The following is a 14,110-nucleotide window of genomic DNA, read 5'->3' as shown; positions in this document are numbered from 1 at the left end:
AGTGCTGCTGGGTTTAAAGCACCAATGAAACATCCAACATGACCCTTTTTTGCTAGCTATACAATGTGTTATCAAAACCAGAAACTGAAGAATGCTTGAATGATCGATTGTGATCAGCCAAGCCTATTATTTATAACTTTAGAAATTACATCCACATGACAAAAATACCACTGCCATAGCTGACATAGCTAGGCAGTACATAAAACATTTATAAACATAAAAAATAAACACCAAAAAGACCAGAATACCCCCACGGTATTCTGGTTTACATTATTCAACACTCCCCCTCAAGTTGGAGCAAAGATGTCGATCATGCCCAACTTGACTAGATTAGGATGAAATAACTTTCCAGGCAGCCCCTTGGTGAATACATCAGCATGATCAGCAGAGGTCACAAAGGGAATACAGATCTGCCCATCTTCTAACTTCTCCTTGATGAAATGCCTATCCACCTCAACATGCTTGGTACGATCATGCTGTACTGGGTTGTGTATTATGCTGATCGCAGCCTTGTTGTCACAGTACAACATCATAGGAAGGCGAATAGGAATAGCAAGATCTTGTAGCAAACCTTTAAGCCAAAGTAACTCACAAATACCTTGTGCCATAGCTCGAAACTCAGCTTCGGCACTAGAACGAGCAACTACATTTTGCTTCTTGGTACGCCATATGACAAGATTTCTACCTACAAAGGAGCAATGCCTAGAAATTGACTTGCGATCTGCAGAACCAGCCCAATCAGCATCGATGTATGCCTTTATCCGTAGGTGACCATGTGCAGACAAAAGAATGCCTTTTCCAGGAGCTGACTTCAAATAGTGCAAAATACGAAGAACTACCTCTATATGAGAAGTGTCGGGATCATGCATAAACTGACAAACAACACTCATGGCGACAGCAATGTCAGGACGAGTGTGAAAGATAAATCAGCTTCCCTACAAGTCTTTGGTACCGGCCTTTATCAACAGGCTCACCCTCATTTTCCTTGAGCTGAACAGTGGGATCCATAGGAGTATCTGAAGGATGGCAGCCTAACAACCCTGTTTCAGCCAACAAGTCTAGGACATACTTTCGTTGGGAGAGAAATATGCCTTTAGAAGATCTGGCCATTTCAATCCCAAGAAAGTATCCCAAGAAAGTATCTTAATTTCCCTAGATCCTTAATCTCAAATTCTTGGCCAAGGAAGGTCTTCAATCGTCTGATCTCATCACCATCATTGCCAGTAACCACTATGTCATCAACGTAGACTATAAGAACAGTGAGTTTATCAGCAACCCTCTTGATAAAGAGTGTGTGATCAGCATTACTCTGCTTATAGCCCACAGAAATCATGGCCTTATGGAATCGACCAAACCAAGCTCGAGGTGACTGCTTCAGCCCATACAGTGCATGCTTCAGCCTACACACTTTTCCTTTATTTCTGTGACAAGAGAACCCTTGTGGAATGTCCATATACACCTCCTCCTCCAGTGCTCCATTTAGGAAGGCATTTTTGACATCTAGCTGTTGCAAATCCCATCCAAGGTTGACTGCACATGATAACAACACACGAACAGTATTTAACTTTGCAACAGGTGCAAAGATTTCCTGGTAATCAATGCCGTATGTCTTAGTGAACCCATTGGCCATGAGCCGTGCCTTATACCTATCCACAGTGCCATCCACCTTCTGTTTCACCACAAACACCCATCTACATCCAACGGTTTTCTTCCCAGGTGGAAGAACAACAAGCTCCCATGTGTTATTTTTCTTTAAAGCCTCCATTTCTTCCATCATGGCTGCCTTCCACTTTCCATCTGATAGAGCTTCCAGCCAATACAAACAGAAGAAAGAGAAGAAACAAAAGCACGAAAGGATGGGGAAAGGGAGTCATAAGAAACAACATGAGATATGGGATGCTGAGTGCAAGTCCTGACACCTTTGCGAAGAGCAATAGGTAACTTGGGAGAAGGAACATTACCAGGTGGAGAGGCAGGTTCTGGATCCAGGTTCGACAATTGGATGGGTACTGGAGCAACAGTTGATTGAACCTGCTTATGTTTCCTTGCATAGGTCTTCATGTTACTAGCATCAATCCTCCTCTGAAATTCACTAATAGTCCTTTGGACAGGAGTCTGGACTGGAGTAGTTTGCTCCCCCTGGATAGGAATCTCTCCCCCTGACTCAGGGGGGTACTAGGAGTAGTCTCAGGGGAAGTACTAGGAGCAGGTCGAACTGGTTCAGATTCATGGTAAACAGATTGGAGTGGAGGTGGAGAGTCTATAGTCAGCACAGCTTCACTAATACTCTTCCCCTGAAGAGGTGGGGACACATAGTATGAAACACTCTTATGAAACACGACATCTATGCTGACAAAAGTCCGGCGGGATGGAGGGTAATAGCACTTGTACCCCTTTTGTGTAGCAGAGTACCCTAAGAAAATGCAGCGGAGACTACCTGGGTCAAGTTTACCAGGGGACCTTGTATCCCTGGCATAACAAACGCAGCCAAAAACCTTAGGGGGAAACTATAAAGGAGGAAGAGCCAAGTAATAGCTCAATAGGGGGTCTAGAGTTAAGGAACCGACTGGGCAGCCTATTAATTAAATAGGCTGCAGTAAGGACAGCATCCCCCCAATAAATGAAAGGGACATTGCGAGCAAACAGAAGAGCTCTAGCTACCTCCAAGAGGTGGCGGTTTTTCCTCTCAGCCACACCATTTTGGGCTGAGTATCAACACAGCTGGTCTGATGGAGGATTCCATGGGCAGCCAGGTATTTTTGGAACTGACCTTCCATATACTCTGTCCCATTATCACTCCTCAAAATCTGAATAGTGGCATTAAATTGAGTTTTAACCAGCTGGTGAAAGTGCTGAAAACAGGAAAATACTTCATTTTTGGTGTGCATAAGGTAGACCCAAGTGAACCTAGAATAGTAGTCAATAAAGGTGACATACCACCGATGACCCGAAAGAGAAACTTTTCTACTAGGACCCCACAAATCAGTATGAACAACATGAAATAAGGAAGATGACCTTTTATTAGAAATTGGATAATTGGAACTTGTCTGTTTAGCCAAGACACAAGGCTCACAAAAAAAATCTTCCTTATTACAATTATTACTTAATGCTGGAAATAAAGTAGATAAAGTACCTAAAGGTGGATGTCCTAGTCTAGAGTGCCATATGTGTAGTTCAGAAGAGAAGGATGCTGGGGAACAGAGCCTAGAAGGTAAAGCCTGGGTAGATGCAGGATCTCCATCAAGCAGGTACAATCCGCCATGCACTTTACCCGATCCAATCGTCTTCCCCGAGTCCAGTTCCTGAAAAACACAATGAGTGGGAAAAAAAGTCACTTTACAATTTAGAGATTTGGTGATACTGCTAATGGAGAGAAGATTAGTGGTAAACTTGGGGATATGCAACACAGATGACAATGTAAGAGAAGGGGAACAGCCAATGGAACCTTTCCCGGATATGGAGGAGAGGGACCCATCAACAATTTTAACTTTGTCCTTACCAGAAGCAGGAAAATATGTGTTAAAAAGGCTGGAGGAACCTGTCATGTGATCAGTAGCACCGGAGTCTATAATCCGAGGAGTGGATACTACTGATGCACAATGACCAGCAAAGGAAATACCTGTATTGGCAAAGAAGGAACCTGAATTGGCAGCAGATGTAGTAGGGGCAGCGGATGTGTTCAACAGACGCCGGAGAGCTTGAAGTTCTTCCTGGGAGAAACCAATGTCAGTAGTGGGAGCTGGAGCTACACTTTTAGTGTGATTGGCTTTGTTTTTAGGCTTTGCACGACCACGTTTGACTTCAAAATCAGCAGGCTTCCCATGTAGTTTCCAACATTAAGCCTTAGTGTGATATGGTTTGTGGCAACGATCACACTTCACAGGCTCTTTAGTTGTAGCAGTAGCAGCAACACTGTCAGAAGAAGTATCAGGGGTGGAGCCAGCAGTTTGTAAGGCTGATCTTTCAACTTTAGGAGTAATCATCATAGCAGCCCTCCTTGTCTCTTCACTGTGCACATAAGAAAAGGTTTCCTCTAAAGTGGGGAAAGGAACCCGACCAAGAACCTGCACCCGAATAGGATCATACTCATCATTGAGGCCAGCCAGAAAATCATAGACCTGAAACTGATTTACATAGGGTGTGGTAGGCAGCAACATCAACAGTAGTAGTAGGCTGAAACCGAGCGTAGTGATCCAATTGCTGCCATAAACACTTGAGGGCAGCATAATATTTAGTGACAGTCATCTCCTTCTGAGTAGTAATTTGAAGTGTTTTTCTGATTTCATAAACCTGAGCACCACTTCTTGAACGACCATAAGTATCCTTGACAGCAGTCCATCTCTGAGTAGCAGTGTCAAGGAGAAGATACTGACTAGAGGTCAGTGGTCATGGAGTTCAGAACAAAGGACATCACCATTGCATCATTGGCAGCCCATTTAGTACGAGCAGCACCTTCTTCAGTGGGCTGTTTGGTGGTGGCAGTAAGATGGCCAGTGAGTCCCCTACCAGCCACGGTCAAGGATAATGATCTGGCCCAAATTAAATAGTTTGTGCCATCAAGCTTAATGGCAGCAGCATAGGGAAGAAAATCAGTCCTAGTCTGATCTCCTCCAGAAGTAGCCGAAGTTATCTCTGAGTCACCCATATTTCAGCCAGGCAGAAATCGATCCTCTAAATTGGGAAAAATCAGATCTTCAAAAAACTGCAGCAGTTGGGGCTGAAAGAAAGGTCGAGTGCAGCAGTATAATCAGGGAATTAACTCTAAAAAAATCTCCTCAAACAGCAGCCCAGAAAGCTAAAATCGATAAGGTGTCAGGGTTTTTCAAAACCTTGACAGTTGAGATCGATAAAGGGAAAAGAGGGGCTGTAACTTGAGGGCTTCAGTTTGTGATAATTCAGGTGTGATAGATGCTGTCCAGAGGCTTGCCAATGGTGCTCCCAGGTGAACAATCAACCTTCCAAGTCTATAGGGTTGATCTCCAAAAATTAGGAGCAGTCCAAAAATTGCAGAGAGAAAACACAGCAGCTATCGTGATCTTGTAGTTATGGCATTAAATTTGAGGTGTGATGGAGGGCAGCACTTAGATCATAATAGGATCACCTCATTAGTGCTGCCCTTGAAGGATGGAGAGAACCAAGGAAAGGGAAAGAAGAGAAAGAGAAGAAATCGATGGAGAAGATGGAAGAGAAGAACAATGGGGGGGGGGGGAGGTTTTGAAAAACCCTAGATCAGAGAAGACTGCTCTGATACCATGTTATCAAAACCAGACACTGAAGAATGCTTGAATGATCGATTGTGATCAGCCAAGCCTATTATTTATAACTTAGAAATTACATCCACATGACAAAAATACCCCTGCCATAGCCGACATAGCTAGGCAGTACATAAAACACTTAAAAACATAAAAAATAAACACCAAAAAGACCAGAATACCCCCACGGTATTCTGGTTTACATTATTCAACACAATGCTTGCAGGGAAACCAGAAGTTTCTTTAGAATTCAACAATATCAGTAGTATTGATTGTAACTGACCCAATGCATTTTGATAACAGTGATAGAATCTAATACAAAATATTGTAGATGGATTTGCCAAAGTAGTTGTAGTCAATGGCATCTAATGTTTTTGGATTCATGCATTGATCGGTAAACCCATCAAATAGGTCTTATATTCTATTCTTAAATGCTTCCTAACTGGTAATTTGGTATCCATTTAAAAATTTGAACAGAAGAATTATAGAGAGAAGGGAGAGATTGAGAGAGAATAATTCTGGCTTGTCTTAGAGACAGTGGCCATGCCTTGATTTATAATGTTTAGAGATGACTCAGCCTTTTCTAGCATGTGGTACAATGTATCTGGACACATTACATATTGAACCAATATAGAGAACCGATTGGTCTAACTCTTCAACACTCTCCCTCAAGTTGGTGCATATGTGTCACACATACTCAACTTGGAGACAATAGGACGGAAAAATTTCAGACAACCCTTTGGTGAAAACATCTACCAACTGGTTCTCTGTAGTAACAAAAGGAGTACATATCAGACCATTTTCAATCTTTTCCTTGATTAAGTGCCGGTCAATTTCAACATGCTTGGTCTTATCATGTTGGACTGGGTTATGAGCTATACTGATTGCAGCTTTATTGTCACAGTAAAGCTTCATAGGTCCTTCCAGAGTCACAACTTTAGATCATTGAGTAGGCTTTTTAGCCATATGAGTTCGCACACTCCTTGAGCCATTGCCTTGTATTCGGCTTCAGCACTGGATCTGGAAATAACTGGTTGTTTTTTGCTTCGCCAAGTAACAAGGTTTCTTCCAAGAAATGTACAATACCTAGAGGGATTGGCGGTCATCAATGGAACTAGCCCAGTCAGCATCAGTAAAGGATTCCAACTTTAAGCTCCCATTGTTTGAAAACAAGATACCTTTCCTAGGAATACCTGAGGATTCTATACACAGCCTCAAGATAAGCCGCCTTTGGGTCATGCAAAAAACGGCTGACGACACCTACAACATAGGCAATATCAGGCCTGGTGTGAGAGAGATAAATAAGCCTCTATATTGTTCCTTGTCAACAGAGTCACCACCTGTGCTGTTGAGTTGGTGGTTAACTATGGGGGGAATCTACAGGTTTACAACCAAGCATCCCTGTTTCTTCGAGGAGATCTAGGACATTTTCTTTGAGAGATGAAGATTCCTTTGATAGATTGGGTCACTTCAATTGCCAAGAAATATTTGAGATGTCCTAGATCTTTAGTCTCAAACTCAGCTGCAAGTAGAGTCTTTAGGAGAGAGATTTCTGCCTCATCATCACTAGTGATCAAAATATCATCCGCTTAAACAATGAGTACAATAATCTTGCCTGCTCTGTGCTTGATAAACAAGGTATGATCTACATTGCTTTGTTTGAAACCAAACTTCTCCATAACCCTTTGAAATATGCCAAACCAGGTACGAGGTGATTGTTTCAAGCCATAGAGAGATTTTTAGAGTCTACACACTTTGCCAATTGTAGTGGACGAGTCAAAGCCAGGAGGGATATCCATGTAGACCTCTTCTTCAAGATCACTGTTCAGAAAAGCATTCTTTACATCCCACTGCTGAAGGCTCCATCCAAGGTTTGCAGCTCATGATAGCAACGCTCGAACATAGTTCATTTTAGCAACTGGAGCGAAAGTTTTTTGGCAATGAATACCATAGGTCTGATTAAATCCTTTGGCAATCAGTCTGGCCTTGTACCGAGCAATAGTCCCATCAACATTCTGTTTTACTGTGAACTCCCATTTGCACCCAACTGGTTTCTTCCATGTGGGACAAGGAACAAGCTCCCAAGTGGCATTTTTCTTTAAGGCTTGCATTTCCTCTAACATAGCATTTTTCCATTTGGGGTCTAATATAGCTTCTTTCCAGCCCTGTGGGATAGACACAGAAGATAAGAGGAAACAAAAAGCACGATAGGTGGGAGACAATGAGTCATAAGAGACAAAGTTAGAAATGGGATGTTGGGTTCAGGATCTCACTCCCTTTTGAAGGGCAATAGGAAGATCATTGTTGGGAACAAGATTAGTACCTTGTGTATGCTCAAGAACTAGTTCTGGAGGCACCGGAGAACATGGTAAAATGAGATCTGCTTTCTGTTTGTGACGAGAGTACGTAATGAGCTCTTTGTTCTCGGTTGGAGTCACTTCCTGAGCTGGCTCCCCCTGAAGCAAAGCAGTATCAATAACAAGAGGGGAACTTTCATAAGGAGGCATTTCTTCCTCAAGATTTTCCCCCTGAAGAGATGCCGGATAGAAGGACACGTCCTCATGAAAGGTGACATCCATCTTGACAAATAATTTCTGAGTGGGAGGGTGATAGCACAGGTACCTCTTTTGAGAGGTGCAATTCCCAATGAAGATACCCCAGAAGCCACGAGGGTCCAATTTAGAACGATCAGGAGAGGAGTCGTGGACAAAACATCCACAGCCAAATACTCGAGGAGGAAGATGGATGGCTAGAGCAGGGTTAGGAAGCTGACTGACCGGAGTCTTGAAATTCAGAATAGCAGATGGCACCCTGTTGGTAAGAAAGGCACCAGTGAGAACGACATCACCCCAATTAAACTTAGGAACATTGGTTGTGAACATGTGAGACCGGGCAACATTAAGAAGATATCGATTTTTCTGTTACGGAATACCATTTTCTTCTGGAGTGCTGATACAACAAGTTTGGGACAGAGTACCATGATCATCGAGGCATTTGAGAAACAAACCATCCATATATTCTAGTCCATTGTTACTACACAGGGTTTGGATCTGGGCACTAAACTGGGTCCGAATCATATTATGAAAGGACTTGAAGCAAGAGAAGGCCTTGGATTTGTGCCGAAGGAGGTATACCCATGTTAAGCGAGTATTATTATCAATAAGCGTAATAAATCAGCAATATCCACCCCGAGAAACAGTACGAGAAGGTCCCCACAAATCAGAATGGATAAGAGAAAAAAGAACAATACTTCTATTTTCACTAGGGTAATAAGAAGAATGGGTGTGTTTGGAAATTTCACACACATCACAATGAAATTGCCCTAGAGGAGGTTTTATCAATGCAGGAAATAAACGGTTTAAAATAGGAACTGAAGGGTATCCCAAACGATGGTGCCGTTGATGGAGTTGGTGAAGTTCACTTTCAGCACGGAGAGTATGTGCAGAGATTAGAGAGGAAGCTGGAGAAGATGTTGCAGAAAGCTCTGGATCCAGGTAGTAGAGTCCATCTCTCACCTTACCATTTCCAATCATTGCCCCCATCACCATGTCCTGAAAGAGACAATGAGTAGAAAAAAAGTGAGCAGAACAGTTTAGATCAGTAGTAAGACGATAAATTGAAAGCAAATTTGCACATAGGTTAGGGACATGAAGAACCGACTGAAGGGATTTATAGAGGAACAAGGGGCAATTCCTTTACCAGAAATAGCAGAAAGGTACCCATCAGCAGCTTGGACTTTGTCCTTACCATATCCCAGGAGCTAGTCATGTGGTCCGATGCTCTGGAATCCAAAAGCGAAGAAGGTTTTGGCTGAGAGGAAGCATGGAACATACCTGACTGAGCAAGATTGGAAGTGGATGATGCTGAAGTGGGAGGAGCAACAGAGCCCATCTGAGCCAATGGATGTTGCAGAGCCTGCACCTAGTCGGAGGTGAAAGTAGCAGCGGGTGAAAGTAGGAGGTGGGTGTAGTAGCAGTGCTATCAGAGGTTTCGGCCATATGGTCCTCAGTCTGTACCTCGCCTGTACCTAGTCAGAGGTGAAAGTAGCAGCGGGTGCAGTAGTAGTGCTATTAGAGGTATCAGCCATATGAGCTTGAGAACGGGAACCACCTTGTTTCCCATCGCGGCCACCCCCTTTAGGATGACCATGAAGCTTCCAACACGTTTATTTGTTATAGTGACAGCCACAATAATCGCACTTAACCAGTTCTTTACCAGGAGCAGCTGGTGTAGTGGAATCAATCTGAGGAGTAGCGACCAGGGCCGATAGAACTGGAGCAACAGTAGGCATCATAACGGAACGACAACGCTCTTCATGCTGAACAAGGTTATATGCCTTGAGTAATGTGGGAAACTTGTCACGACTGAGGACCTGAAGGCGGATCTGACCAAACTCCGGGTTCAGTCCAGTAAGGAAGTCATATACACATCCATCTTGCACTGAGTCTGGAAGGTCTGAGCATCAGTAGGATGTACCATGGACACAATATGGTAAAAACCCAACTGCTGCCACAAGCTATTAAGGGCAGAGAAGAGACAACTCCTTCTGAGTAGTTTCTCAAACTTGTCTCTGCAATTCATAAATCTGAGCATAATTGTTGGAGTGTGCACAAGTGTGTTTCACAGCTTCCCACAAATCTTTGGTCAAGTTTAAGAGCACAAAGCTAGGGCTGATTGATGGTTCCATAAAATTCAGCAAAAAAGTCATTACAGGACATCATTCGCCAACCAAGCATTAGCAGCCTCAGTTTCAGAAGGTTTGGGAGAATCACCATTCACATATCCCAATAGATTATTACTATGTATTGTGATAATGCAATCTCTGGACCAAGTCAAATAGTTGGCACCGTTCAATTTAATATGCCCAACAGGAAGAGCATGGTTATGGTCATCGATTCCTAGGCGATTCACCACACTACCTGCATCTCCCTCAGTAACGACGGAAGAACTGTGACCCAACAAATGCTCACAAGGAGTATATAAATATTTCAAACAGTAGGCAGCAGCATAGAGAAAAAAAAGCTATGGAGAAGAAGAACCTGGCACCAGCCCATATATGTAGAAGATCAATGCTGAAAATATGTGGGAACAAGGTGGTATTAGTGGTCAGCAGGTAACTGGAGGCGGCATGACTTATGTGCCCATGCTCAGCCTTGGGAGGCCGAAGCCTCTAGTAGAAATCCAAAAAAAGGAATATAGCTCTCATACCATGAAGAATTATAGAGAGAAGAGAAAAAGATTGAGAGAGAATAATTCTGGTTTGTCTTAGAGACAGTGGCCGTGCCTTTATTTATAATGATTTAGAAGAGAACAAATATGGCATGCTAGCTAAGGCTGACTCAGCCTTTTCTAGCATGTGGTACAATGTATCTGGACACATCACATATTGAACCAATATAGAGAAACAGGTCAGTCTAACTCTTCAACATATTTTTATTTGAGGTTGCCAAACACTAGTTTTTCTATCATATCCAACCGTATGCATGTGAGCTCACAAAATCTCTTAAAATTTACTTATTTATACTCCCACCAGAACTAGAAATTTAAAATTTTGTGTGTTTCTATGGCATGAGGTCTCAGTTTTACTTGGCAAAGATTTTTTGCAGATGCTTTCAGAGGTATTATTGATATGGCTTCTAAATGGAAGATGGACGACTTTGTTTTATACCCCTTGCTTGTTCGTTGCTAACTCTGTTTGCATAACAGGATTTTGTATTTTCTCTTTCTAGCATTATGACCTTACCATTTAAAAATCCAGAAAAGGTTTCTTGTCATCAGGTCCTCAAATGACATGGAGTCTTTAATGTTCTGAATCTTGACAGATTTACCAACTTGTAGTATTTGAGTCCCATTTAGCCATTATAAATTTAGATCCAGTAATGGGGAAGCCATTTCTGGGTTTCTTGGCATGTACGATACCTTATTACTACCCCTCACCTTGTGATCATAAAACCACAGCTATTGTCAAATTCTTTTATATCGAAGTTTTAGTTCTGTTGGTACCTTTCGAGGATACAGAGACAATAGTCTGAAGGAGTTGCCGAAAACAGTTGTCTGAAGAAGTGTATGACAAAGGTAGCCTACTTAAGGTATTTAACTGAGATAATGACTTTATTTTCTGTTAATAGTACTAAAAGTTAAGAATCAGAAAGTTCTTAAAGTTGAGAAGCGGAAAGTTTTCTTGAATATGTAAGAAAAGGTTGGAACTTCTCTGAACATTGAATTGAGGTACCCTCATGGGCTGGTATAAAATCTGATATTCTGCAGCCTTGGTGCTTGTTGTGGAGTGTAATCTCTGTATCACATTTATCATGATCATTGCCAGTTATAACTCTGTATACTATTAGAACTGTCGTTTTTATTAAAAACAAAAAACGTTTTGTTTAGGCTCCATCACAACTTGGTTTATACAAGTTCTGTCGTTTGGAATTATGAAAGGGGAACAGCCGAAGAGTGTCCAACATACCTGTATCTAGCTCGATGATTTCTAAATTGACTTCAGAAACCTTGCATTTGATCTGTCTTCGTGATAAGTTTGCAGCTTTTGATTTATTTTTCTTTATTATTTCTGTTTGTAACTCCTTGTGTTTCCTTGATTGGACTTTTACAGTTTTCACTTGAAAATGGCGAGAGGTGGCAGGGGAAGACGCAGACTTGGAACCCGTAAGTACAGGTTAACTCCATACCCGTTACCATCTTATCGTCGGGAGGTTGCAGATAAAGAATCACACCAGAAGAAATGTTCCAATGCTTCGGAGAAAAAAGACTGGGAAGATGCGACATGTTCAGTGTGCATGGAATACCCTCATAATGCTGTTCTCCTCCTCTGTTCCTCTCATGACAAGGGATGCCGTCCCTACATGTGTGGTACCAGCTATCGTTATTCCAACTGCCTTGACCAGTTCAAGAAAGCACACACCAAAGTAATGTCACCTCGCTCTGCACAACCATGGCATGGATTGGCAGACAACCATAACAGTGATTCAGGTTCTGGTTGGCCCAATGAGAAATGTGAAGTAATGGAACTAGCCTGCCCCCTTTGCCGAGGGCAGGTTAAAGGGTGGACTGTGGTAGAATCTGCACGTGAGTATCTTAATGAGAAGAAAAGAAGCTGTACGCAGGATGAATGCTCATTTGTTGGAACTTACAGAGAGCTCAGAAAGCATGTGCGAGCAGAACACCCATCCGCACGACCCCATGAGGTGGACCCTGCGCTTGAACAAAAATGGAGACGACTTGAACGTGAGAGAGAGCGTGATGATGTGATCAGCACGATAAGGTCATCCATGCCAGGGGCAATGGTCCTGGGAGACTATGTTATAGAGGGAAATCATCGTGGCTTTGGTACCGATAACAATGGGGATGCTGATGATGATGATGATGGTTATGATGTTGATTTAGGTGACAATTTTCTTAATTTATTTCTTCTGTTCCATCACAACATGGGGAGCGTCAACATTAACACACGCCTGAGGAGGTTGGAGAGGGGTTACCCCCGCACATTGGATGAAGATGGTCGTGGTGGAATCCCTCATGTTGCTGCAGCTGGTGGTGCAGGAGATAATGATTATGTTGATGATGATGATGATGATGATGATGATGATGATGATGGTTCCCCTGCTGGTCGCCGCAGAGGCAGAGTTGTGGAGCTGGGGAGGTCACAGAGGAGGCTGAATCGTAGAAATCGGCAGAGAACAGGGATAAGGTGACCAGAAAGAATAATTTTGGGGGGGGGGGGGGGCAGGATCTTGTGTAGGTTTACTCGGTCGAAATTCACATTTGGCTGTCTTGTTCCCCTCATCAGTACATTGATCTCATTTATTTGTGGAATGCCATGTTACAATATTACTGTTAAAAATGAAAAAAAATAGAAAAAAATCAGCGCATTTTTCTTTCCATATGTATCTATTTCTTGTCAATTGTTTGACAAAATATTACCGTCACAAAGGCCTGTAATTTTTCATAATATAGCAACGCTTGATTACCCCTTGAACATGTATAGAGAAACTTTAAGTCAGGGTAAAAGGGTAACGTCAGCCCTCGTTCATACAATTGGTCTTAGGTCCTCTTTCTCCCTACAAATCTCTTTTCTCTTCTTCAGTTCTTCTCTCATGCTGAACCCTCTCTATCACAAATTGTTCAGGATCGTACATTTCTCAATCTTCATCCATCTGAATTGTCTATTTTATGAAGCTTGAAACCATCTTATTAAACATTGGGAGAATCTCAAAAAGTGATCAATATTAATATTGCATAACCAACAAATTCAATAGCAGTTCTAGAGGTCGTTGTAGATTTCTAACTGCTTGGGAAATAAATGGAGAAGTTCTACACATCTCAAAGTTGCTTCATGCATTATGACTCTCAAGAATCCAAGAAAACTTGATATCTTAAAAAAGTAGAAATCCTCCTCTACTGTATGCCTCATTGGTTAGAATCAAATTATTGTTCTTTCAATGTGTAATGGTTTGATTGGTACCATTGGAAGACCAATCGCAATAGTAGAAATCCAAGGGTGAAGAAACTCTTGGGAGTGGATGCAGGTCAAGATAATCGAACCATTATAAATCTTATGTCTTCCAAGTGATGAATTTTTATTACACATTAGGCTTGTATTGCATTCATCAAATGAGTTTGCTCAAATTTTTAATTTTCCATTTTATTCCGCATCACGCAATTCATCCTCTCTTGGGTTACCTTCTTGTCTTTTATGGGTCTTACCTTTGCTCAAGTTTTTCTTCTTCATGTTCTTACTTTTCGTTAAAGAACGAAAAGATTAACAGTAGTTGTCATCAACATAGCCTTACTGTTCTCAATACTATTCTCCAACCCTCTGCAACATATTCAGTAAAACCGAA

The 14,110-nt window shown here is 42.1% G+C and overlaps 1 protein-coding gene across 5 annotated transcripts in view; it reads left to right on the top strand.

Annotated features, from left to right (window-relative positions):
• The window catches only part of LOC122661924, a 31,757-nt gene extending 18,557 nt beyond the window's left edge, over positions 1-13,200 (top strand). For 3 of the 5 annotated variants that reach the window (XM_043857441.1, XM_043857437.1, XM_043857439.1), the window contains one exon: positions 11,863-13,200. In XM_043857441.1, coding sequence (XP_043713376.1) covers positions 11,876-12,961 — 1,086 coding nt within the window. In that variant the 5' untranslated portion in view covers positions 11,863-11,875 and the 3' untranslated portion in view covers positions 12,962-13,200. Of the gene's footprint in view, positions 1-11,303; positions 11,328-11,862 lie in introns of those variants that run through there. The other 2 variants (XM_043857440.1, XM_043857438.1) reach the window with 2 other exon arrangements.
• Positions 13,201-14,110: the final 910 nt, after the last annotated feature.

This window comes from Telopea speciosissima, chromosome 5, assembly GCF_018873765.1.
Source record: "Telopea speciosissima isolate NSW1024214 ecotype Mountain lineage chromosome 5, Tspe_v1, whole genome shotgun sequence".
Taxonomy (NCBI): Eukaryota; Viridiplantae; Streptophyta; class Magnoliopsida; order Proteales; family Proteaceae; genus Telopea; species Telopea speciosissima.
The sequence above is the reverse complement of the archived record's forward strand: the minus strand, read 5'-3'. Positions and strand labels throughout refer to the sequence as shown.